Raw genomic sequence first — 27,289 nt, forward strand, 5'->3', positions numbered from 1 at the left:
TAATTGCGGAATTTTTGTTGTTATTTTCTCGTTGTAAATTTCCATTCATTTTAGTCTTTTCCAGGCCTTTTGGAGTAAAAACTTCAGTTTTTTTACATAGCAACGCACTGTTAGTGATAGATGTTATAATATTTTCTGTTAATTTTTTAGTCTGTATTCTATTAAGTTTGAGTGAATTTTCTATTAAGGTATTGTTTTCTTGATTTGTTGTAATAATATTTCCTGGCACTATATCAAATGGTTGTGTTGAATTATTGTTTTTTGACTGTATTAAATCTGAGTTAAAAGAATTATCAGATTTTACAGAAATCCTTGTAGGAGTGTTTGTGGTCTCTTTTTCAATTTCAGTTTTCGTAACAATTTCTGGGTTTAGTTTTTTGACGGGTTCTATTTCATTATTCGTTAATAAAATGTTCGTATTAGTGTTTGAGGGCTCTTTTTCGGTTTCAATTATCGGAGTTCCCGTAAATTTATCTTCTATGAGCGGTTCTTCTAAAATTGAATTTTTTGTCAAAATAGGTGTTTCCAAATTTATAGGATGTGTAGTCAAAACTGGGCAGCGATTATTCATAATGGATTCTACTGGTTTAGTTGAAGTAATTTTCTTCTTAAAAAGTTTCATCTCCAAAAAAGTCTGCAGTGACACAACTGCCAATGCAATAAACATAATATCTCTAATTACTTGAAATGGAATTATAAAATATATCACCAACGTCGTTATAACGAAAAACAAATGCGAATCCATATTTTTTTATAAATATATAAACAAAAAACTTAAAAAATTTTAGATATACTTAGAGAAAAATGTAACAGTTAAAGTGTTTAAAGAATATACGTACTCATTTATCACAAAAAATAACTAAAGCAAAAATCACCAAACGGTGTCGATTTAAACAGCATTTTTTATCCTATTTATACAAAAAAAATTTGACTTTTTTCATATTATTTCAGCCAATTAATATAACAAAACATTTCTTCAATTGGCCAACAATTAAAACATTTAATTATCAAAATGTGTTATTTTGAATTACAAGTCTGCAACGATTGGCCTCAATGAGTAGCATTGATTTTATAGTTAAGGTCTACAACCAACACCTTTTCTAATGAAATAATATAAAAACATTTCGACTCATCAATTTCTCTTTACATATTTAATGAAATATTTACAATTTTTTTAAAACTCCTGTGAAATTCAAATGGAAGTATTTATTATTATTTTTATCTTTATTCTACATTTTAAGTTTCTTTTTAAAAAACTATTTAGTTGTTTTCAATTAGCCATAAATTAATTTTGCAATAATTTTTACAAAATTATTTGGATTATTGAATTTTAAAACTTAAAATTACGATAAATTAGAACACTGGACATATAGAAATAAAATAAAACGTCAGATCATAAATGACCATGACAGTTATTTTGCCTAGGTACGCCGTTTCTAATAAGTTTACTTTTTTTTAAGAACGTAAAATATAAAAATTACTTTAATTTAAATCAAATAAGCAAATTTAGTGTCTTAGATGATTGTGGCGCTTGTCACGATTTATTTTTATGATTTTATTGTNATCACGATTTATTTTTTTGATTTTATTGTAACGTCTTATTGTTATGTAAAACTAAGTATTTTTATTATAAATTCATAATATGAATAAACTCAAGACAAGATATTTATTGGTAATGTTTTGAATACCTCATTTACAACATAAAAAATAAATAAATTTGTATTTAAACATTATAATTTGAATAAATTTACGAAAAATAAGTTTTATTATATTCAAAATATATTGTATTTGAAACAATATCATTTTCTAAAGAGTTTTTTGAAAAAAAATATCAAGTTGAAAAATAAATTATGATCACGTCTCAATTGCATTATTTTATATAATAATCNTTTATGATCATGTCTTAATTGCATTATTTTATATAATACTCGTTTTGTTTTGTAGTAAATGAATCGAATTGATTAACCAAAATCAATATAGCTATTTAAAAAACAAAATAGTAAGACAAAAATATGTCTAAATGAATTTTTATTTTAGTTTCTGCGTCTCGTTGTACAATTCACTTTCAAAAAATATAACATAAATGAAAATTTTTAATGAATCATAAGAAAAATGTTACCCATAACATTATTTAATTTTACTATTCATATATTTATTATTTGAATAAAATATCAGTCATATATTTCTATTCATCTAAAAATTGAAATAATAAATGTTTACTAAATCTATTAATTTTTTTTTTTATTGCTTTGTAATTACAGTGTTTATATGGCGATTATTATAGTAAAAATAATTTATATAAATAACGGGAAAAGGAATTTATGAAAGCTTTAGAACTCGAAAAATCATGACTTTTCACATGTATTTCGTAAAATAAAAACTATATATGATAATTTAATTTCATTCATTTCAAAAATATCTAAAAACTATTTTTCATATATTTTGATGATTAAATTAATCATTAGATACGTCTAAATTAGACGTATCTAAAAATATTCATCAGGACAGCTTTTTTAATAATTTATAATAAATTAATACTAGGGTCAAGTGGGGTAAATGGAAATTGGGGCAAAAGGAAAAAAATATTATTTAAAATAAATTATTAGTGATTATAGAATTCGATATCATTGTAACCACAGTACACATAAGGTATAATTGTGTGCAATGATAAAAATATGGAAAATTTGAGAATATGTACAAATTGGCATCACTCGAAAAAGTGTTTATGATTATTTTAGATTATATTTTCTGCTCAACGGCTTTTGAGAAGGGTATCTTCATCAAAAATATAAGTAAAACAGTACAGTTTGAACTAAATTGTCATTTCATATTTACTTATTTACTGTACGACCCTAAAACTAGTTTAATATCACTTTTTCTATGTAATTATATTTTTTTTGTAAAATACAAAATAAAAATCAATTGGGGTAAATAGAAATTTGGTTTTGGGGNTTAATACTATATAAAATAAAGACAGCATTTTATAAAAAAAAATAGTTATATTTAAATTCAAATTAATGATACTTAAAAACATTTATAGTTAATTTTACCTCTAAATTGTTAAACGTAAATTGTCTTATTGTGTTCGTAAGAAAATTAAGATCGAACTAGTAAAAAATAATTAAAAATTGATACAAATTAAAATGTCTACATAAATATAATAAATAAATAATTAAAGGTATTATTAATGACAATAGCGTCATTTATTAAAAATTACAATTATGAATTCTAATTTATTTTTTATTTTTACAGGAGAAACCAACTTTTTAGTAGGATATCGCATTAGACATATTTCATTAGTAAACTGATTAACAAAATTCAACCAACGAAAGTGGGTTGAGTTTTCAGTTTTTATTGTAAACTCTTGAAACCCAGTAAAAAAATATAATCTAAAAATTAAAAGTAACAGAGTTCATAAACGTCATGTGTTAAAAAAAAAATTGTTTAAAACTTTAAAATTGTTACCCGTAATCATTCGTTAGAATGATTATTGAATGATGTAATTTACTAAATTATAGTGTGAATATTATATGACATGCAGATACTATAGAATATTTACAGTGTAAAAAATTACATGATTACATCAAGAATAACCAAAATTTTCATTTTTCAAAATTTACTATCAATATTAGCATATTAGTCATAATATCAACTGAAAATTCGATTTGATCAGAATTTTTTAGAAGAATATTCATACATAATAAAATACTTAATAGTTTATTAAAAAAATTACATGTATTCATTATAAATAGCTCAACGATAAAAAAAAATTCCAAAATGTATTTAGTTAAAGTAAACTTAAATTTTTTTAAAAATTGCACCAGTACTGGCCATTCTAGGCTCAGTACTGATATTTTGTACTGGCATAACTCACAAAAGATAACACTTTTTGTACTGACTGCCAGTACTGAGACAGTACTGTAGGTCAGTACGGGGTTCTATACTAGCTTAATAATGTTTTTTTAATGTTCTGTTAAGAAAAAAATGCTTCTTTGATCTTTATTAATTTATTTATAGTTTTTTTTAAGTTTTATTCAAAAAAACTACTTTTTCGAAATGTATGCCCCTTTTGATTTTTTTAAAAAAATTCTCAAGATAAATTTTACGCTACAGATAATAATTTATGTATTTGGTTATTAATTCAATTGATATATCGAAATAATATATATAGTAAATAATAAATATTTCTTTACATTTTTTAGCTAAATCAACTTTCTGACACAAAAAACTTAATAATCAAGATACATAAGTAATGCCATTTATTACATTTTTTGTATTATGCAAGTTATACATAAATTATAAAGCAAAATCTAATTTTCTATTGGATTTTGAAAATCTATCAATCACTTTAAAACCTCTACATTAATATCACGATGAATGTTCAAAGAGCAAGTCCAGTTAATCTTGTCTCTGACATAGTTGACCGGAGCCATGTTTTTAGTCTTCGTAGTGTGGAAAATGTCCTCTCAGCACTTGCATTACTTATTGGAAGAGTAATAAAAACAGTTAAAAGACGATTAATTAATGGAAATATTTCTTCGTCACAATTTGCCAGAATTTTCGTTACACATATGAAATTGATCAAATTATTTTCAATTTTTTCTCGATTCCATTTTTGTTTCCATAATTTAAATTCGAAACGTAATAAAGAAGAAAACCTTCTATTTCATTTGAAAGAAGTATCTGAAATTCATCTGCTATTGTTTTAATAATATCGTCTGATTCATTTATTGAATATGAAGTTGAATTTTCCTTTAAAAAATTTTCAGGTAGTAAGTATGAAAGATTAAAGCAACTAANAAGTAAATATGAAAGATTAAAGCAACTAAGTGTTTTATGTGATAAACGTGATTTTAAATCATTAATGACATTATCTAACAAAGGAATAAATAAAGTTAATTTATAATACTCTTCTGTATTATTGGTTGAATTATTTGCACGTTTCGTTTGTTTTATAGAATATCTTGAAATTTTCAAATCAATGTTTTTTTTTTAGCCAAATCCTCAGATATTTTATAAATTTCTTTGAAATCAGTAGAAACATTTTTTTGACATTCTGATAGAATACTCAAAGTGTCTTTCATTATATTGGCTGCTTCGTGTAAATCAAGACACTTTTTTTGAAAACATTTACTGAGTGGAAGAGTGTAGCTAAGCATATGAGAGAGACTACAAAGTGAAATTATAATTTCACTGTCACATAGTACTGTTGCCAGGGACTTTGCTTTTCCTGAAGTATTCAAGTCTCTCCAAGTTGTTATTTCTAATAGTGCTTCAATAATGTTGGGCATATCCTGCATAAAACTCATCACGCCTTCATGTCTTTCGACCCATCTTGTTTCACATAAGCCAACCAATTGATGTCCGACGTGTTTTTTTAAAACAAAAGTTCTTTTAGCAGATGCAGAAAAAAATGAAACAACTTCTTTTATTACTCCAATTAGATTCCTGATACTTTTCACGCGTGAAGATTGTGATATAGAATTATTAAGTGAATGATTATAACAAGGACATCTATGGGCATTAGGTGCAACTTTAATGATTTCACTATCAGCTCCACAAAGTTCTGACAGCATTACGCTACATCCATCAGCTCCTATTCCCACGCAATTTTTCAAATCAAGGCCAAAACTATTTAATTGCTTGATAATAATTTTACCAAGAACTTTTCCGGTTATTGAAATTTCTTTTTTTTTCCTTATCATTATCACCACTTTTTTTATTTTCTTCAGGTTCTTCTAGTAAAGCTAAAGCTTCGTCAAAAGCATCTACAAACATCACGAAATCTCCCCTTACTGAATTGTTATAAATATATCTTAAAACCAAACTAATTTGTGAATGCTTTGACACATCAAGAGTTTCATCAAATGTAATACTATAAAAACCACTGTCTTTTGTAATTCGTGATAGAATTTGATTTAATATTTCTTTACCACAACATTCAATAATTTCATTTTGTATAGTTTTACTAATATATGTGGCCTTTGAAAAACTGTTATGAAGATGGTTTTGAAGAATCCTGTCACCTGATTTACCTCGAAACTTCAAAAGTTCTCTAAAATTTCTTTAAAAACGTGACAAAAAATTTTTTTAATCAATAAAAATAACAAATGTGTGAATTAACCAATAAAGATAAAAAAAATTTACATAGTTTAAAATAATTCATTCTATTGTTATAACTATACTATTTTATTCATTAGTTAAATATCAGTCAGTTAAATATTATACATTACCCAGATTTGTTGTGGAGAATTCATTCGTCGATGAAANCATTACCCAGATTTGTTGTGGAGAATTCATTCGTCGATGAAAAGAACTTTTTTATGTTGCTGGTTGTTGTACTGGTAGATTTTCTTTTTCTGCTACATGAATTTAGGTATCTTAGCCATTTGTTTTGGTTTAAATCTGCCTTAATTTTACCACAAATACATAATTTATCTTTATTCATGACGATTAAAAGTATTATGATTTATAAACAATATTACTGTTTATTAATAATATTTTTTTATTGATAAATTACTTATTAAAATAACTACACAATCACAAATTTTAATTTCAATCAAACGAACGCATCAAAATTTTTGATAGATATAATAATAATAACACATTGTTATCATCCACAGATTTGTTATCATAAAAATCAAACATCAACACATTTGGTAATTCCATTAGGTTTGGTTTTTTTTTTTTAACTGAAAGTTATCGTCAAGGGGTATTCCGCCTTGGCCGTGGTGTGGTTTATAATGGACATGTATTATAAACAAACAAAATAACATAAAATAACTGCTTTAGTAATTAGTGTCATTATTCACAACTCAACATAAAAGTAAATAATCACATATGTACAAATATAATATATTTATATTGCGTATGTAATTTGAAACGCTAGTGCCCTTACTGACNTAATTTGAAACGCTGGTGCCCTTACTGACGACCGAAAACTTCAATTTCAAAGAATAGAAATTGCTATACTGAAAAAATTCTATATTGAAGACTTTTCTATGTAAAACCTCACATGGAAAAATTTTTTGAATTTCAGGTTTTCGGGGGGGGCCGGGCCCCTTGACCACCACTGGATACGTGCCTGCGCCCAGTATAAATAAAATTATTAATATTTTAATAATATTAATAAAATATTCTATAATATAATCGTATTTATATTATAAAATAATTACAAAAAATTCAACAGGTTATTTATTCCTGATATTATGTAAAAAAATTTAATTTTGATAATAATATTGGTTACTGTGATTTGACCAACGTTAGCATAGTTGATATAGACGGATGCCAATTTTTACGATAAACTTACAGACAAATACATCATAAATGAGATAAATAAGATTATTAATACTGTACTATTCTGATAATGAATGTAGAAACTTATATANATTCTATAATATAATCGTATTTATATTATAAAATAATTACAAAAAATTTAACAGGTTATTTATTCCTGATATTATGTAAAAAAATTTAATTTTGATAATAATATTGGTTACTCTGATTTGACCAACGTTAGCATAGTTGACATAGACGCANATTTGACCAACGTTAGCATAGTTGATATAGACGGATGCCAATTTTTACGATAAACTTACAGACAAATACATCATAAATGAGATAAATAAGATTATTAATACTGTACTATTCTGATAATGAATGTAGAAACTTATATACTTAAAACCGTCCTGAAATTTATGTATTATTTCAACTGTAAATTAGTATCCTAATATACACTCTGCGTGGATAAAAAAAAAAAATTCCATATGAAAAAAGTACAATTGAACAGTAAGCTAATTATAAAGCAAAATTTCAAACAAAAGATATATAAAACAATAAACATGATTAAATTTATCAACAAATTTATTTTATAGAAATTGACAAAAAGTATCTTTATTTATTTAGACAGTGTTTCATTTTAAAAAAATTGATGGATTATTCCAAAAGTTNAATTTTAAAAAATTGATGGATTATTCCAAAAGTTGCATGATAATTCCTTATTAATATCCTGATTAAGATAAAGTATGTCGAATGAAAAAGGGATTATTAAAAAATATTCTTAAAATTTAGTCTCAACTAGTCAAAATATAATTAACAAGACTGTGATGGCCCAGCGTTTTGCAGTGTAAAGCCTTGGCTGGCGTGGACACAGTTATCTCGCTAATATATTTTAAATATTATTTCAATACACCTTTTACTATCCTTTACGTCAACTGCCTACACGTTACCGAAAGGTAATTGGTATAGTCCTTTATGGCTGGCGGGTACACATGCAGAGAATATTTCCAAGATGTAGTTTCCTATCTTANAAATCGTATCTAGTTGAAGACATTACCCTTAAAAATTGAAAAAAATTCCCTCGTTCCCCGCAAATGGGGGAAATATCCAAAAAAATTACAAATTTAGAAATCGCTAATTTTCGAAATTTTTTCACTTTTTTTTCTTAAAACTTCCATAACTTTTTGAAAAATCAACAAATCAACATAATTTTTTTTTATACTAAACCCTTAGATATTTACCTTTCATTTGATATCATTTTTTTGAAAATCTATCACTTAACCTGCTCATTGATATAGATTTAAAATGGCAACTTTTTTACAAAAATTAATTTTTTCAACTTAATTTTTGAAAATGTTCCGGAAAGACTGCGTCCTTATTAGTTCGGCACATTTAAGGCTGTTCATAAATTTAGGGCACAATAAGCTTTATTATGAATATACGATAATGTATAAGGCTATTATGCCTGTATAAATAAAATTATGCTTCTTCACTCTTTTCGGCACATTTGAGGCTGTCCAGAAATGAAGGGCATAATAATATTTAAAACCTTTATATAAAAATAGAGATAATGTCTATTTGTCGTGAGAACATTAGGTGATAATAAAAATAAATAAAAACTTGTTCCTGTGTAAAATATTAATAAATCATCTAAGACAATGTTTACCACATAGGATGATACATANATGTTTACCACATTGGATGATACATATAAAAAAAAAATTGGTCACAGGGACAAAATATTTACTTATACTGACGCAGATTCCATGTAAGAGAATATTTAGAGGGTAGTCGTCGTAGTCGCTGCCGCAGAAAATCCTCAAAAGAAGTCGTCGGNCTGGCAGCCGCAGAAAAAACTCAAAAGAAGTCGTCGGAATCGTCAAAAAAAGTCCCTTTTTACGAGAAAAAATGGCTTTTTATACGTTGGATGAAGTAAGCCAGCGATCTCTATTGAAATTCCTAAGATGTTGGATAATTATTTGTGATTGGTTAATTGTGATAGAAACCCTGCCGTGGGCGTAGTTAATGAATTGTAGGGGACTGGTTTGAAACATGTGTTGATAAATAGTTATTTTTATTACCCAAAAAGGGAAACATTCCTTAGATGATTTATTGCTTTATTCATATATATGTGATATTTAGTACATGTGTTATAATTATACTACATCTGTGGTCAGTTCCTGGGCACTGCTTAAGAGTATTTAATACTGTTCGCCAAATCTGTTAAATATGGATTCATTAAAACACACCCTACACTAACTATAATGACAGCCTTAGTATATTTAAACAGTGATTGGACATTGATATACTGTTAATATAATCAATGGCGTAACCAGAAACTGATTTTTTTTTTGGAAGTGGGCTATTATTTTATTTTGATTGCCAAAAACATTTTATTCTACATCGCTATTTCAAAAATTTCAAATGAGCGGAAAAAGAGGTCATGACGTTTATTTTTGGTGTAACATAAAATTAATTTTTTAAATTGAATATTGACCGTGGAAACAAACGAGTATTGAAGAGAATTTTATATATTTTTAAGCTAATGAGTTTTAAGCTGCTAAATTACTCCGTCTATTTGTCGATCATAATAAAAAATTACAACAAACAAATTTTTAAATCTACAAATTTAGTTATAAATTCAAAAAAAAAGTGAAACTCTTTATGAATCATCAATCATTTAAAATTAAATTTTTATTATAATAGATAAATCCATTAACTTTAAAATTTGTAATTGACCAACTTTTTCACTAATTTTTCCTATTAATATTCATTATATAGTTTTTGTATTCACACAACATAGCTATTTAAATATAAAATTATTTAATTCATTTATATATTTAATATAGATTCATTTAATAAAGCAATGTAACAAAGGAAAATAACATAAAATAATAATTACAATAAGTTTCTAAAACGTAAGAAAATATTAGGAAGTATAAATGCGTATTAACAAATATATCAATTTAATGTAAAATTTAGGAAATTTTATACAAGCCAATTAAGCAACTTATTTCATAAAAAATTATAAAAATAGTTGTCCGGCTATAATTTCTTCCCTGTGTCTTAGTCTTACAGAAGGCATAAGACTCGCATTTATAGGAATTGTGTCTCCTCGAGCCATTTTTTCAGCTAACTCAACTGTAAATGGACCACAATCATATCCATTAGTTTGACGAGTCGTCTCACCGATTTTTAAAGTCCACGACGAAGCTGCTCCTTTTTTATCCATCTCCCAGTCAGTTAGATACTCTTTCAATACCATAGGATACGGACCATCATATGACTTAAGACTGTCATATGACGTTACAGTTCTTTCGGGTATGTTTACTACAGTCAATATCCAATGTCCGCCAAGTACATTCATTGGCACAAAAAGAAACTTTAATGTATGGATATCTTTTTTTATCCATCTTCTGACAGCTGGATAACCTCCTCGAAGATATGCTGGTATAAAGTCGGTAACGACAGCATTAACTTCGCCATTGGACCTTTTCACTATCAATTTGAGATAATCATTAATTGTGTCAGAAGTGTACCAAGACTTAGGGGACTTAAACGAAGGCGCGTTATATTGATCTAGTTCATTTGTGTTCGGATCATTCGTCACTTCTACAAGAGTAAACGTATTTAAAAACTTCTCATAAATTACTTAAGCTAGCTTAATGGTTTAATATGAGTAAAATTATTCCTAGGTTTTGAAATATAAGATTAAACATAGTTAAACAAAATATGTGTTATGGATGTTTCTATGTGAAATAAATATTAATGAAATCAATAAAAAAAAATAATTTTACTTTACCTATTTCTTTCCCTGGTATTTCATCAATTTCGACTACGGACACGGCAGGCAACACGTCATTCATATTTGAAGGCGAAACTTCAGAACTCACTTTAGACTCTAAAAAATTAATGTTTAAAAATAGTACTTAATTGTTACAATAAACTAATGAAAGGTCAAATTTTTAAAATAGAATTATTGTGTACTTTTTATGATTTTCTCATCTTTTTCGGATGATTTTCTTTTTAAATTTGGGCTTTCAGAAGAGGATAACTCTTGTAGTTGCTCTTTTGCTCCACATTTTGTGGGTTCTAAATGAGTTATTTTTTCTTCTGGAGTTTCTTTTACATTATCAGTAGACACTTTTGGTAATGGAACGTCATTTGACGTTGTCGCATGTAAAAGTTCAGAACTAATTTTTGTCTCTAAAAGTATTTATGTTTTAAAATATAAGAAAATAATTTCAATAAACATAATTTGCTAGTTAATATTTATAAAAAAAATTATTGTGTACTTTTTATGATTTTCTCATCTTTATCGGATGACTTTCTTTTTAAATTTGAACTTTCAGAAGAGGATATCTCTAGGAGTTGCTCTTTTACTTCATATTTTGCGGGTTCTAAATGAATTATTTTTTCTTCTAGTGTTTCTTTTACTTTATCAGTAGACACTTCAGGTATTGTAACGTCATTTGAAGGTTCATTATTAGCTTCTAATTCTTTAAGTATTAAGAGTTTAAAGTGTAAAATGATTGTTTCAATAATCGAAATGTAGTTTAAATTTTTTATGTACTTTTAATGACTTCATCATGTTCTTCGGATAATTTACTTTCTATATTAGGGCCACCATTATCATTGGAAGATACTTCTATGGGTTGCTTTTTTTCATCGCATTTGTTGCGATGCAAGTGATTCTTATGAAAACTCTTAATGAATCATAAGAACATATTAAATTATAGGATAAATTTTAGTTAATTTATTTAAAAAATCTACGTTAAGTCAAAAGATATGTTTAGGCTACTTATATACTTTTTGAATATAAAACAATGCAGAATAAAATTTACTTTTCCTAATAAATATGCTGGTATTTTTGGTGCTTTGTCATTTACAATTGGTACATAACTTTTTTTAGCTGGAACTGATAGTTTCTCTCCATATTTTCCAGATTTTTGATTCCTAATAAGTGTTTCAATATCTCCTCGCTGTATCAATTTCTAGGCGTAACCAATGTCAAATTTTAATAAATAATTGGAATATAATTAATATGTTATTATTATCTTCCATAAAAAGTCTCCTTTCTTTAAAAATCTTATTGGAAATCAAAATGATTAAGATATTAAAATTGAAATTATTTAACATATTTTACTAATATCTCTAAAAATAATACATTTATACAGCTGCTCTAAATAATAACAAATATTAAATTATTTCTACTAAATTGTAAGGGTCGATATATCTATACAATTGTAATTACCACTTTTTCTGCTATAATTTCTTCACTTTCAAGTTGTTTACGATAGGTTCGTTTTTTTGGTTTAACTGTATTTGTTTCAGTATTAATATTTCCACTAGAATTTGCTGTTAAGAGATTATTATTTTAAAAGTTATTAATTAAATAGTTAATTATGAAAATGTTTACAGTGAAAAAATGCATTGACGTAGAAATTATATCTACTCTAATGTTTATAATTTACTGAAATAGTGAATAATATTAAAAATTTTTTAACTCCAATAAAAAAATAATTATTATTTATCAAAAAGAGAATAATCTTTTTTAATTTCTTGTTATATTTTATAGCTAATCGTTTTCACGTTTTTTGATAATTAGTTTAATTAATCTTAATAGTGTCTACAGTTATTAATTTCACCTTTAGACTGTCTTGATGTTTGGGGATCTTCTGGACTATCAACGACTAAATTGGAACTCATGAAACGACGATTCCAGAATTCTTCAATTCTGCGTTTCACAACATTCATATTTGTTTCATAAATATGACTATCCGTATTGTTTTCGCTAGCCATATTAATAATTAGTTAAATAACTCTGAATACTTACACGAGATGATAGCTTCTTTTGACGAGCAAACACGAAGTGATCCCAATGTCAACATAGACAACGTATGTATATGATAAAGTCATGATTGTCATGGAGAGTTAATTCGTTGAATTCTTTTATTATAAGCCACTTAAATATTTGAAAATTAAAAATAATTGTTAATCAAAATCGGTCCAGCGAGAGCTTAGATTGAATGGTAATAGACAAAATAATTAAATTAAACACATTATAGTAAATATAATACTTCAAATCGAAGTTAAAACTATTATTTTTTTTATTATATCATAATAAGTTTAGGAATAGTAAACAATTCCTATAAAAAAACAATCTAGGTGGGATTTAGTTTAAATTTTATTAAAATTTAATAATGTCCATCATTACATGCATTTTGACTTTTTTACTTTGCTACTTAAGTATTAAATTTTGTCATATTAGAACTCATATATTTCATTGTATTTTAAGAAAAATGATTTCATTTGATTTAACCATTATAAAAAAAAATCAATTTTTTATACTATACTAACGTTTTAACTATATTGAAATTATTTACAAGTTTGGATCAAAGTTAAAAAAGAACAATAGTTTTTGTTGTCCTACACTGACAGACAAATTGTACTTTTCATTAACATCTTGTATTGAACTGAATTTTAGAAATGTTAATAATAGGTGCATAGTCTTCCTTTCCACAAGAAGGAAAAATGTCAAGATTTGATAAAATTATTTTAGGATTACAAAATTCCATTAATTCTGACTAAAATGGTTTAATATTAATTATGATCTAGTGTATGTAAAATATCAGTGTGCCAGTTTTATTTAAAAGTACTAGAATAGTATTTAGAAATCGAGTCTAAAAAAATTTTACAGTTTATAAGAAATAATTGACAAATTATTGAAATTAAGACATTCTTGTAGCTAAATTGCATAGCCGACACGCTGTTTCATATCATGATAATAAACAATTGGTTTAATTAAATGGGTATTAAACAGTTTATTTACAAAAATTTTAATTAACATTCTTTTAAATAGTATTGATATTAATTTTTAAATGAATTCTTGAGTTTTATAAGTTTTTTATTTACAATTACCATTTTTAAGTTACAAATTTAGATAATTTTAAAAATTAATTTTAATGTTCGATATTTATATTTAATAGTTTGTTTTTAACTTATGTAATTACTTTTTAAGTAATAAGTAATACTATAGTATATAACACAATAGTATTACTTAAGTTTATACTATAACTTATAAACATAATAATTCTCATGATGACAGGATTTCGATCCGTTATTGGAATGAGACATAATTCAAAATCTGTAAATGGAGCTAACGACAATAATTAAGATGAGTCTTGTTCGGTCGTGACGAAACAGTTTGGTGGGTGAGCGCCGATTTTTTATTCTCTTCAACAAGAGCGCGACCTGTCACAACTGGTTTACTTGTTGGGGTAGAGTGTGGCGGTGGTCGCGAAGGTGTCATTCGCGTTTCGGCATGCCTAGAGTGGTTTTTTGTGTATCACGGACTCAAGTGCGTTATTTTGTTTTCTTTGACGGTTTTATGTGTTCAATTCACTCTGTTGATTGCATCGGGCTCAACTGCTTTACTTGACACATTCACCTTCTTCATTTGGGTACAGAAAGCAAGGTCAGACTATACATTTTCTGTTTGTCTAAATATTAATTGCTAAGAATTTATATTGTTGTATCTTAGTATATTAGTTTAAATATAAATACTAACAATAGATTTAAGATAAACCATTGTTGTTACTGTATTAGAGAATACATATTAAACTCGATAAATAAATTACAGTCCATTAAAAACGATTTCTTTTAATTTTATTTAAAGGAACCTTTAGAGACGTGATTTCATTCGGCGATTGGTCGTCCGAGTATTTCGCGTCGCACAAGTCTGATGATGAAATTCTACTAATATTTTATATTCAATAAAATATTTCAGTTTTGTTTATTTATTCAAGATAAACAAAACCTAATACTATATTATTACGATTAGTAGTTTATTATTAACATTATATCACAAAAAAGCTTTATAGGTAACCCAACCAAACTCTTTGATGAAATCATTAATAAAAATTTTACTTATACATTTATATATAGTTAGTTGAGAAATTAAGATTTTAGGGTACTAAAGAATTTTAATATTTATTGGTAGATCATATTTTTATAATTCTCATCTTTAATTCCATAGGTTACTTTTGAAGAAAATTGAAATAGGAGTTAATTAATAAAAGTCTTTCGGTCATTTTTTTTAATACCCAATTTTTAATTTTATAACTTTTGTAATAAGTTCAAAAATGGCTAAACTAAAATATTTTGTGAATTAAAATGAGTTGATTTATATAAGATTATAAAACTTGAATAATTTAGGCTATTTACAAATCTTTCAATATTTGAGGTTGCAATTAAATTTAAAAAATAATTTGCATATATTCTATATATAGGTAAAGAAATACTTTTAATCTCATCATTATCATATTTCTAATCTAAATTTATCATATTATCAAAAATTGATACTGTTCGCGTTAGTTATCACGCTATTAAGAGATATCTATAATAATGATGGTCGCCGAGCAATATATGAAGTAGTTATGTTCGATCTACGTACGCGCGCGGACAAATCGCCAGCTTACAAGTAAATTATAATAAAACGATACAATCCACTATTTTGAATATTCGTATTTATCAATTATTTATTTATTTATTATACATATTGAACCAGTTCGAAACATTTGGTCCACCGTGCCGCATTGATAAATTAATATATAATTTGATTTTGCAAGTTTTGTCATCGTCGTGCTCGTCGTCGTACGTTTTTCAATTAAGTGCGTAAGTGTACCGTCTTAAGTGCGTTTCGTATTTTTTTTACTTTATTTATCGTATAGTTCGCCATTCGCAATTAGTTCGAGATTCGTAAAAGAATAGACTCGCTAGTTCTAATTTTCATCTCGTTCTATTTTTGGTGATACGATAAAAACGCCCATAATTCGAGTAACGTGTGCTATAATAGGAACATCATTGGTTTTTTATTACAAACCCTATATAGTACACTCGGAATTTAATTCAATAGAGCGCTATTGTAATCGCGTTATACAATTGACTACGGGGATTACGGAAGAAACGGAAAAGTATAGAGAGGAGATGGAAAATATTTATTTTGGAGTCTTAGCCGAATGTGATAAACTTATAAAGAAACTATGTTCATCTGATAATATCAGCATTTATGATAGTTCCGTTCAAAATATTCAATCTATTCCTACTAAACCCAATACTATAAATAATCAATTCGGTTCTTCTATAATCAAATTACCACCAATCGATCTACCTAAATTTTCAGGAGATTATTCTGAGTGGCAATCGTATTATGATATGTTTTCCACAGCGATCAACGAGAATAACAATCTCAATAATATCCAAAATTTTTTTTATTTACGATCTTCATTAAGCGGAGAAGCTGCTAAGGTAATACAGTGTTTACCTACCACTTCTGACAATTATACAATCGCCTGGCAAACTCTAAAAGAGCATTATAGTAATACTAAGTTCTTAGTTCAAGTGCATACTAAGTCGCTTTTCGATTTAAGTCCAATATACCACGAAAGTGCTGAAGAAACTCGACGTTTTCATGATACGTTAGTGGGTCATATTAAAGCTCTAGAGAATCTTGGTCAAAGGCTCGACTTGTGGGGTTCACTAATTATACATTTAATTACATGTAAATTGGATGTACAAAGTTTGCGTAGCTGGGAAATCGAATCACCAAGGTCAGAGGTAGCGACATTAGAAAATATTATTGTGTTTTTAGAATCGCGTTTTAGAATGCTAGAAGCTATCGAATCGTCTAGCAAATTACAATCTAATAATATTATACGCAGCTTCAGCAAGAAAAATTTTATTCAAAAAAGAAGTGATCGTAAAATAAATGTATTGTTTACAAGTGGCGGTAGCGTTACTTGTTATTATTGTAAACAATCGCACACTATTTATCGTTGTCCGTCGTTTTTAAAACTTACGGTAAATGAACGTATCAATAAAATTAAGCAATTAAACTATTGTATTATTTGTTTAAGAGCACATGCAGATGAACAAATATGTAAGGCCCGTCGTTGCGCTAAATGTGGACGCGGTCATAATAGTTTATTGCACGTACATTCGAAGACAGATAATGCGGGCAATTCAGATAACGTAGAAAGTATTATTGACAATAAAGTGCCAGATAATACAACGCTACAACAGCCGATATTAACAAACGCGCACACTTATCAAGGCAATTAAAACAGTAGCCGCAGGTCAGTGCTACTAGCTACTACCGTAGTACATGCGTATAATAATAAAAATGAACCGGTAGTGTGCCGAGTATTGTTAGACTCCGGCTCACAAAACAATTTTATCACCGAGTCAATGGCCCATTATTTGAAATTGAAAAGAAAAAATGTAGCGTATTCTGTTTTTGGAATAAACGAGTCACCGAATAATGTTTAATACCAGGTATCAGCGATTATTAAATATCGCGTGTCAGATTTTAAGACAAACTTGAACTTTTTAACACTCCCCAAGCTGACCAGTCTCTTACCACAATCGGGTATTGATGCGAGGGAGTTAAAAATACCGTCAGATATTATTTTGGCCGATCCTTGGGCGATCCTTGGCGGCACACCGCAAAGGATAAATATGTTGATTGGAGCTGAAATTTTCTTTGACTTAATGTATTCCGATCAAATAAAGACGGTTGAAGATGGTCCTGTTATATAAAAGACTGAGTTCGGTTGGATCGTGTCCGGTCCTATCTCAGCAAGCTTCACTACATCTATGTTCGCCACTACTGTATTACCACACCAACAAGTTGTAGTTGAACATGATATAAATGCCCGAATTAATTTAGATGACCAGATAGCGAAATTTTGGCAATTAGAAGAGGTCAAAACTAAAAACATTTTAAGTTTAGATGAAAAGGCGTGCCAGTTGCATTTTGAAAATAATACCAAACGGAATGAAAATGGACGATTTGTTGTATCATTGCCATTTAAGGATCATTCCATACTAGGTGAATCGTATCAAATAGCCTTAAAACGGTTTTTATCATTAGAACGGCGACTTCAGACTAATATCGAACTCAAAAATCTTTATTCTAAATTTATAAACGAATATCTAGAACTAAATCACATGGAAAGAATTTTGATAGACGAAAGTACTAACAACACATATTATATACCACATCATGCAATTTATAAAGAAAGTAGCCATACAACTAAACTACGAGTGGTATTTGACGCTTCTTGTAAAACCGACAACGGGGTAAGTCTTAATGATGTTTTATTTAAGGGTCCGTGTATATAAGAAGAACTCACCGAAATAATGATTAGATTTCGAACGCATAAATATGTTTTTTGTTCGGACATTGAAAAAATGTATAGGCAAATCTGGGTCTCTGAGAATCAAAGAGATTTCCAACGCATTTTATGGCGTGAAAATACTGAACATCCTGTACAAGTATTTAGACTAAAAACAGTCACATACGGAGTTGTGACTTCCTCGTACTTAGCAACCGGGTGTCTAAGAAAACTAGCCGAAGAAAAGGCTGATCATTAACCGGAAGCTTGTAGAGCGTTGCATGAAGATTTTTATATGGATGACCTCCTAAGTGGTTCAGATACTTTAAAAAAGGCGGTCAAGTTAAGAGATGATTTAATATCAATCACGGAGAGTGCTGGTTTCAAGTTGAGACAATGGTGCAGCAATGAACCACTATTGTTAAGAGAATTACCTTTATATTTAAGGAAAGTTGATGATGATACAAAAGAGCCTAATAAATTTATGGTAAAGTAGTAATAAATTTATTGTGTGCGAAATCAAGAGTCGCGCCATTAAAGGTAGTTTCGTTACCTCGGCTCGAACTGTTAGCTACGCTTTTGGCCGCTCGCCTTATGTCAAAATATGCACCAAAATTACAGTTACCTATAAATGAATATTTTTATTGGACAGATTCGACACTGGTATTAAATTGGTTATTATCTCCGTCGTCTCGTTGGAAAACTTTTGTGGGAAACAGAGTAAGTGAAATACAAGAGTTAACGTCTGTTTTACAATGGAGGCATGTTGCGTCCAGCGACAATCCAGCGGACATAGTGTCAAGAGGCTGTTTTCCATCACAAATGAAAGGCTTAGATTTATGGTGGAACGGACCTAGTTGGTTGAAAGGGGAACATACTCAATGGCCAAGTAACTTTCGAGAACTTAATTTAAAAGTGAATATTTGTCTGAAGAAAAAGTAATTACTAATTTATTCTTAACAATGGAAAATAATTCTTTTAATCAAATTTTAAAATTATATTCTTCATTAAGTAAATTTTTACGTGTTGTGGCTCATTGTCTTCGTGTGAAGTCTAATTTTTTATCGAGTGACACTAATATTTATGGTCCTGTTGAAGCTACAGAAATTGATGATGCTCTTAAAAGCTTAGTGAAGGTAGCGCAACAAGAAGAATTTTTTACTGAGTTGTGTGACTTAAAAAACTCAAAATTATTGTCCAGTAAAAGTAAACTTTTTCGTCTTAAACCATTTCTAGACAACGATGGTATAATCAGGGTAGGCGGTAGGTTAAAACATGCCGTCTCACTGTCATTTTTTCAAAAATATCAGATAGTACAATCGATTGGTAAGGCTCTGTTTAACTATGAAGAGTTATATACAATACTTGTTCGAGTAGAAGCCATATTAAATTCGCGACCGTTGACACCTTTATCCACGGATCCAAATGACTTATCGGTTTTAACACCTGGTCATTTTTTGATAGGTGACTCGCTATCCGCTTTTCCCGAACGTGACGTAACGAATATTATGGAGAACAGACTAACTCGCTGGAGGCGTGTTGTTCAAATTACGCAAAAAATATGGATTAGATGGAAGAACGAGTATCTCAATCAGTTACAAGAGCGAAAAAAATGGTCACAATCAAATGGTCAAATGATTTGGAGAAAAACACTGTAGTTCTCTTGCGTGATGAAAACTTGCCCCCTTTAAAATGGTCAATTGGAAGAATAATGGAAGTTCGTAGTGGTTCTGACGGTGTCGTACGAGTGGCTACTATTCGTACAGCAACCGGTGTATACAAACGAGCTGTTCGTCAATTATGTCCATTTCCTTTCGAGGGAAATTGTACAGCAAGTTCAAATAATTAAAAATTTTTAAAATGTATGTTTATTAAATTATGTTAATGCTTATAATTTGAAAAAAAAATAACAATAATATCTAGTCTAAATATTGTGATATAAATTCTTGTTTTTTTTATGTATGTAATGTATTAATTATTATTTGTATCTCTATTATAAAATATGTTCATTATTAAAGTGTCCTGCAATTAATATTTGTTGCAAAATGTAGTTACCATAATTATTATTATTTATTTATATATTAATTTAATTATTTGTAATTTATTTAAAACATGATATGTTATTTCTAAGTTATAATTATTTGTTATTTATCTGAGAATGTTTTACAGAATTAATGTTTATATTTTTGGCCATGAATGTGGGTCAATTGTTTGTCATAATCTTATTATTTATATGTACTTTATATTGATTCTATTGAAATGTGTTATTTCATGGTAGGCGGTGTGTTCGCGCTCGTTATCACGCTATTAAGAGATATCTATAATAATGATGGTCGCCGACCAATATATGAAGTAGTTATGTTCGATCTACGTACGCGCGCGGACAAATCGCCAGCTTACAAGTAAATTATAATAAAACGATACAGTCCACTATTTTTAATATTCGTATTTATCAATTATTTATTATACATATTGAACCAGTTCGAAACAACACCTTATGTATTTCTTTTTTATTTAATATAAAATGTTTGAATATCTCACCCTTTTTCTGCTCATAAGGTGATTTAAAACGGTTGGGTTTTGTACTAAAAGTTAATTTTTTCATCTTAACTTTTAAAAATTTTCCAGAAATACTGTGTCTTTCAAACATATATCAAATTAAAGCTTATTTTATGTACTATAAAAAAAAAAAAATATTGTCCTGACACCTTATCTTCTATGAATAAATGACTATCAAAGTTAAACAAAAAAATGCAATTTTAATGTAAATATCATCGTCTATTGTATTGTACATCTTTAAATTAAAAGCTTATTTTATGTACTATAAAATGAAAAAAATAATTTGTCCCGACACTTTATCTTCTGCATGCAAACGGCTGCCGTAGTTTAAAAAACGCTATATTTGTTTTAAAATTTTCGATTTTAAATTTTCAATTTAAAAATGCTATAACTTTTCGAAAAATGTATGCATGAGCACAAATGTTTTTTTCTAAATACATTATAAGTACATCTTTCTTTTGACATACATTTTATTAAAATTGGACAAATTACCCTTATATAGGGAGCGTTCAAAACTTGAAATATTGTATAAAAATTAGAACATTTTCAACTTAATTTTTGAGAATGTTTCGGAAATACTGCGTCCTTTAAACATATATCTAATCAAAGATTATGTCATATACCATAAAATGAAAAAAAATATATGTCCCGACACCTTATCTTCTATGTGTAAATGGCTGCAGAAATTCAACAAAAAATGAAATGTTTGCGATAAATATCACCTTCTATGAGGATGGTTTCTGTACTTAAAACTGCCATAACTTTTTTAAATATTAACAAATCAAAATAATATTTTTTCATATTGAAGCCTTAGGTAATTTTCTTTCATTTGATATCATTTTTTTTTTAACCAACACTTATGCTATTCACAGGGGGAGATTTAAAATTGCTACTTTTTTCAAAAGCTAACTTTTTCATAAATGTTTTAATTGAATATTTTGCCTCACCTAAGTTAAGAAAAACGACTTTGAATTTTTGAACTAGCTTAAATTTTTCATTTTTAGTTACCAATATATGCGATGTACGGTTGTGACAACCATACATGACGTCCATGATACTAATAGTCAAATAATCAAAACTAGTATATCTAGTTAAAGATATTACCTTCAAAAATTGAAATAAATTTCTTTCTCAATCAAATAAAATGTGATTTAATCAAATTTCTCCATTTAGACAATTCAAATCATTAATTTCTTATATTTTTAAAATGTGTATTGTCGAATTAAGTTTGATATGATAATAGGTTTCAACTTGATAATACTCGGGACAACTGTTATCATAAACAGTGTGTGATGCTCTACCATATGTAAAATATATCAAATGTCGTTATAACCTAACTGCATGAGTAGCCTACGCTGGTTAAACAAGTAATACGTTGTGTGTTATGTCGTGTAGCTTATTCTGTGAATAATGCGCAAACAGCCCTCAATATGTCGTGGTATCCGCAGAGTACCGACGGCACACCAAAGTAGAGTACAGCCTTGCACGAGTACACTAGACGTGTGTCGACCACCGCAGTACCCCGACACCGATGACTAGAAGACAGAAATAAGGTATAACATATAGTTACAGCACTTTGCGGGACGACGCCATCTTTATTTAATCACTTTCCGGTTACGTGAATTGTGCCTAACGCAGTTGAGCGCAGGTGGACTCATGCTGTTAGTTTGTATTTAGAATTGCTCTAAATTTTTGGGGTATTGGCCCTCAATCAATAATATTGTATTATTTTTCTTTAGTAGACAAATTTATTCTAGGCAACAAAAAAATAAATAAGCTTACTAACCGTAAATAATTAACCTTAAACTGACTTGCTTATTCTAAAAAAAAATAACTTACAAAAAATAATAAGAAATATAGAAAGGGAATAACTGCTACGTCTTNAAATAATTAAACTTAAACTGACTTGCTTATTCTAAAAAAAAATAACTTACAAAAAATAATAAGAAATATAGAAAGGGAATAACTGCTACGTCTTTCTTCCTTGAATTTGTTCTTGCAAACTAACGGTCGTTGAAATTACAGGCCACCCTCATTCTCTCTCAGCCCGGCAGGTAGAAACGATCCTCATTGAATTCAAGCTAGGCAGTTGGTCAACCGGTCCGAACTACTTGCCTCTATGTTCGCCGACACAATTAAGAATTCGTATAACCTTACTTTGTTATTTATTTAGTTNTTTACTTTGTAATTTATTTTTTTTTAACTCTAATTGAGTATTCTACTACTATTCTATAATATTCAAAATATGTTGGTAACATGTTATTTAATAAATCATATTTAAAAAAAAAATGATTTCGGATTTCACGTGAATTTATCTATGGATTTTTACAATTATAATCAATATTTATAACACGTTCAAATGAGTAAATTTTTCAACATTTCTTACTTTGTTCATTTGTTATTTTGAAGCAAAACTAAGAAGGTATTGGTCTTGTGATGCTGTAATTAACTAAAGAATTTTTATGGGTTTCAGAATTTTCATTCTAATATATTAGAAAAGAGACGATTTTAAGTGTTTCTATTTTTATTTATCCTTATGTGGTTTAAATAATTAATATTAAAAAAAATTTTATTGACTACTAGCGGCTAAATTGTTTACTAAATTAAAAGTTAAATATATTAATCAAATCCAACAACATCACAAAAAAACTTAAAAAACAACGGATGTATATTTTAAAAACATTAAGATTGGCATTAAGTTTGACATGAAAAGTATCAAAACAATAAGATAATTGTTATTTATAGAGCATAATTTTATTTAATTTGTATCAATTATCATTAATTTATTCAACAATCAGTATAAAATGTTCTAATAATTTTTAAACAACATAAATCAACTTTTTAAACATTGATTTAATAATAAATCAATGAAATATTTTCAAATTAATTTGTTGAAAAATAACTAAAATAATTTGATTTTTTATAATAATTATTTATTATAGAATACAATATAACAAATAGTTTGAGTTATACAATTTTAAGAAATAAAGTATATTTACTTATTTATAATCAACAAAATAAATTCAAGAAAAATTTAATGTAGAATTTACAGTAAAAATATTAAACATAAAACTAAAATCATTAAAAAATTGAATTCAAGTTATATAAATCAAGCGCATAAAAAAATTATACGTTTTATAATAAAATGTATATAATGAAAATACAATTATTTAAATTTACTTTTCAGTAAAATATATCATCCGGCAGAATGCTGCGGCAAAAATTTAAGAATTATAAGGTATTTTTATTTATTCGAAAATCGGTAGTATCTTTAACGTGAACATTAGAATATACCGAAATTCGTCTTTTATCAGTATAGTGCCAATAATTAGAAAAAATCAAAATTCAAAGCAGTACTTAATCGAAAAATAGTGAATTAATATCTAACATTAATAGTAATCAGCTGATTCTGGATACTTCAAGAATTTTCTATTAGTGTAAAGTTTATTGTTGTTGGATAAGTATTTAGTGTTCATATTGTAAAAGCGGCCGAAAAACGCAGTGATGGAATCGTGTCTATTGTCAATATAATTATGCTGAATTTCCATGTCTAGATCGAATAGTTTGCCAAATTGTATCAACTAGAAAATTAATTGATCGACATTAACTACAATTATGATTTACTTATAGAAATTTAAATCATTTACCTCATTTCGACCTGTAGTTTTAGGTATGTGGAGTGCTACATTAGGAGCAATGCTTCTCAACAGGTCGAAGAGTTTTTTACCGCCTCCTTCGTAGTTGCTACACATATGCTTTTCGAGACTGTACACTTCGTGTTTCTTATACGAAGGGCCGCCCCATGGAGGAGATGTCACTATGACCTGTGGCTTATATTTTTTTAAGGATTCTGCGATTTCAAAGAAATCTCCTAGTATAAATGTTATCTTCTCTCTGACTCCATAAATCTCAGCGTTCCTTTTCGCAAATTCCAATTTATTAGCATCGTTATCCACAGCGATTACTTGTTTGTATCTTTTGGCCAATTGGATGACGTTACCACCAGCACCACAAAACGGATCCATAGCGACGTGTAGGCCTGGACATCTTAACGCTATGTGTGTACTCAAGATTTCGGGACAAACTGAATAAAATGATTCTAAAAAAAAAAAAAAAACGTCAAATATAGTAAAACACTTAAGTTTGTTGAAATAATAATTGTATTACCATTGTCCATCATGATTCCTTCGTCGAATTTTGAAAACAATAAGTACCTCTTATCCCATAAATGTTTTTTAATATCATTAGGCCTAGTTCTAGTTGCCGAATTTTTGTTGTTATTATTTTCACGTCGTAAATTTCCATTCACTTTAGTCTTTTCCAGATCTTCTGGAGTAAAAAGTTCAGTTTTTTTACTTAGCAACGCACTGTTAGTATTAGATGTTATAATATTTTCTGATAATTTTTTAGACTGTATTCTATTAAATTTCAGTGAATTTTCTATTAAGGTGCAGTTTTCTTGATCTGTTGTAATAATATTTTCTGGCACTATTTCAAAGAGTTGTGTTGAATTATTGTTTCGTGACTGTATTATATCTGAGTTAAAAGAATTATCTGATTTTACAGAAATCCTTGTAGGAGTGTTTGTGGTCTCTTTTTCAATTTCAGTTTTCGTAACAATTTCTGGGTTTAGTTTTTTGACGGGTTCTATTTCATTATTCGTTAATAAAATGTTCGTATTAGTGTTTGAGGGCTCTTTTTCGGTTTCAATTATCGGAGTTCCCGTAAATTTATCTTCTATGAGCGGTTCTTCTAAAATTGAATTTTTTGTCAAAATAGGTGTTTCCAAATTTATAGGATGTGTAGTCAAAACTGGGCAGCGATTATTCATAATGGATTCTACTGGTTTAGTTGAAGTAATTTTCTTCTTAAAAAGTTTCATCTCCAAAAAAGTCTGCAGCGACACAACTGCCAATGCAATAAACATAATATCTCTAATTACTTGAAATGGAATTATAAAATATATCACCAACGTCGTTATAACGAAAAACAAATGCGAATCCATATTTTTTTATAAATATATAAACAAAAAACTTAAAAAATTTTAGATATACTTAGAGAAAAATGTAACAGTTAAAGTGTTTAAAGAATATACGTACTCATTTATCACAAAAAATAACTAAAGCAAAAATCACCAAACGGTGTCGATTTAAACAGCATTTTTTATCCTATTTATACAAAAAAAATTTGACTTTTTTCATATTATTTCAGCCAATTAATATAACAAAACATTTATTCAATTGGCCAACAATTAAAACATTTAATTATCAAAATGTGTTATTTTGAATTACAAGTCTGCAACGATTGGCCTCAATGTGNAACAATTAAAACATTTAATTATCAAAATGTGTTATTTTGAATAACCATTCTGCAAATATTGGCCTCAATGAGTAGCATTAATTTTATAGTTACGGTTTACAACCAACACCTTCTTTTCTAATGAAATAATATAAAAACATTTCGACTCATAAATTTCTCTTTACATATTTAATGAAATATTTACAATTTTTTTAAAACTCCTGTGAAATTCAAATGGAAGTATTTATTATTATTTTTATCTTTATTCTACATTTTAAGTTTCTTTTTAAAAAACTATTTAGTTGTTTTCAATTAGCCATAAATTAATTTTGCAATAATTTTTACAAAATTATTTGAATTATTGAATTTTAAAACTTAAAATTACGATAAATTAGAACACTGGACATATAGAAATAAAATAAAACGTCAGATCATAAATGACCATGTCAGTTATTTTGCCTAAGTACGCCGTTTCTAATAAGTTTACTTTTTTTTAAGAACGTAAAATATAAAAATTACTTTAATTTAAATCAAATAAGCAAATTTAGTGTCTTAGATGATTGTGGCGCTTGTCACGATTTATTTTTATGATTTTATTGTAACGTCTTATTGTTATGTAAAACTAAGTATTTTTAATTTAAATTTATAATATGAATAAACTCAAAACAAGATATTTATTGGTAATGTTTTGAATACCTCATTTACAACATAAAAAATAAATAAATTTGTATTTAAACATTATAATTTGAATAAATTTACGAAAAATAAGTTTTATTATATTCAAAATATATTGTATTTGAAACAATATCATTTTCTAAAGAGTTTTTTGAAAAAAAATATCAAGTTGAAAAATAAATTATGATCACGTCTCAATTGCATTATTTTATATAATAATCGTTTTGTTTTGTACTAAATGAATCGAATCGATTAACCAAAATCAATATAACTATATAAAAAACAAAATAGTAAGACAAAAA

The 27,289-nt window shown here is 27.6% G+C and overlaps 3 protein-coding genes across 3 annotated transcripts; 1 reads left to right on the forward strand and 2 right to left on the reverse strand.

The window, feature by feature from the left end:
- Nucleotides 1–10,303: 10,303 nt before the first annotated feature.
- On the reverse strand, nucleotides 10,304–13,080 carry LOC126908984 (uncharacterized). The gene is made up of 8 exons (XM_050691341.1): nucleotides 12,927–13,080; nucleotides 12,533–12,636; nucleotides 12,123–12,272; nucleotides 11,852–11,984; nucleotides 11,574–11,777; nucleotides 11,266–11,484; nucleotides 11,081–11,179; nucleotides 10,304–10,890 (listed from the first exon to the last, which is right to left on the reverse strand). The coding sequence occupies exons 1-8, from the start codon at nucleotides 13,078–13,080 to the stop codon at nucleotides 10,304–10,306; spliced, it is 1,650 nt and encodes a 549-aa protein (XP_050547298.1).
- A 4,854-nt stretch (nucleotides 13,081–17,934) lies between these two features.
- LOC126908985 (uncharacterized) lies at nucleotides 17,935–18,462 on the forward strand. The gene has a single exon (XM_050691342.1). The coding sequence runs from the start codon at nucleotides 17,935–17,937 to the stop codon at nucleotides 18,460–18,462; it is 528 nt and encodes a 175-aa protein (XP_050547299.1).
- Nucleotides 18,463–24,403: 5,941 nt separating this feature from the next.
- Nucleotides 24,404–25,258, reverse strand: LOC126908986 (trimethylguanosine synthase-like). The gene is made up of 2 exons (XM_050691343.1): nucleotides 24,662–25,258; nucleotides 24,404–24,595 (listed from the first exon to the last, which is right to left on the reverse strand). Exons 1-2 carry the CDS (start codon nucleotides 25,037–25,039, stop codon nucleotides 24,404–24,406), a joined length of 570 nt encoding a protein of 189 aa, XP_050547300.1. The 5' UTR covers nucleotides 25,040–25,258.
- Between the last annotated feature and the right edge of the window lie 2,031 nt (nucleotides 25,259–27,289).

The sequence above is a fragment of the Daktulosphaira vitifoliae genome, unplaced genomic scaffold (genome assembly GCF_025091365.1).
Source record: "Daktulosphaira vitifoliae isolate Bord-2020 unplaced genomic scaffold, ASM2509136v1 Scaffold_64, whole genome shotgun sequence".
In the NCBI taxonomy this organism is placed as follows: domain Eukaryota; kingdom Metazoa; phylum Arthropoda; class Insecta; order Hemiptera; family Phylloxeridae; genus Daktulosphaira; species Daktulosphaira vitifoliae.

Excerpts from the sequence above, each read along its gene's own strand:
- LOC126908984 (XM_050691341.1), bottom strand. The coding sequence starts at position 13,080 with ATGGCTAGCGAAAACAATACGGATAGTCATATTTATGAAACAAATATG. Across the intron at positions 12,637-12,926 it reads AACATCAAGACAGTCTAAAG|CAAATTCTAGTGGAAATATT; the intron begins GTGAAATTAATA and ends ATCTCTTAACAG. Across the intron at positions 10,891-11,080 it reads AATACCAGGGAAAGAAATAG|AAGTGACGAATGATCCGAAC; the intron begins GTAAAGTAAAAT and ends TTACTCTTGTAG.
- LOC126908985 (XM_050691342.1), top strand. The coding sequence starts at position 17,935 with ATGTTCGCCACTACTGTATTACCACACCAACAAGTTGTAGTTGAACAT.
- LOC126908986 (XM_050691343.1), bottom strand. The coding sequence starts at position 25,039 with ATGGATCCGTTTTGTGGTGCTGGTGGTAACGTCATCCAATTGGCCAAA. Across the intron at positions 24,596-24,661 it reads AAACTACAGGTCGAAATGAG|TTGATACAATTTGGCAAACT; the intron begins GTAAATGATTTA and ends TTAATTTTCTAG.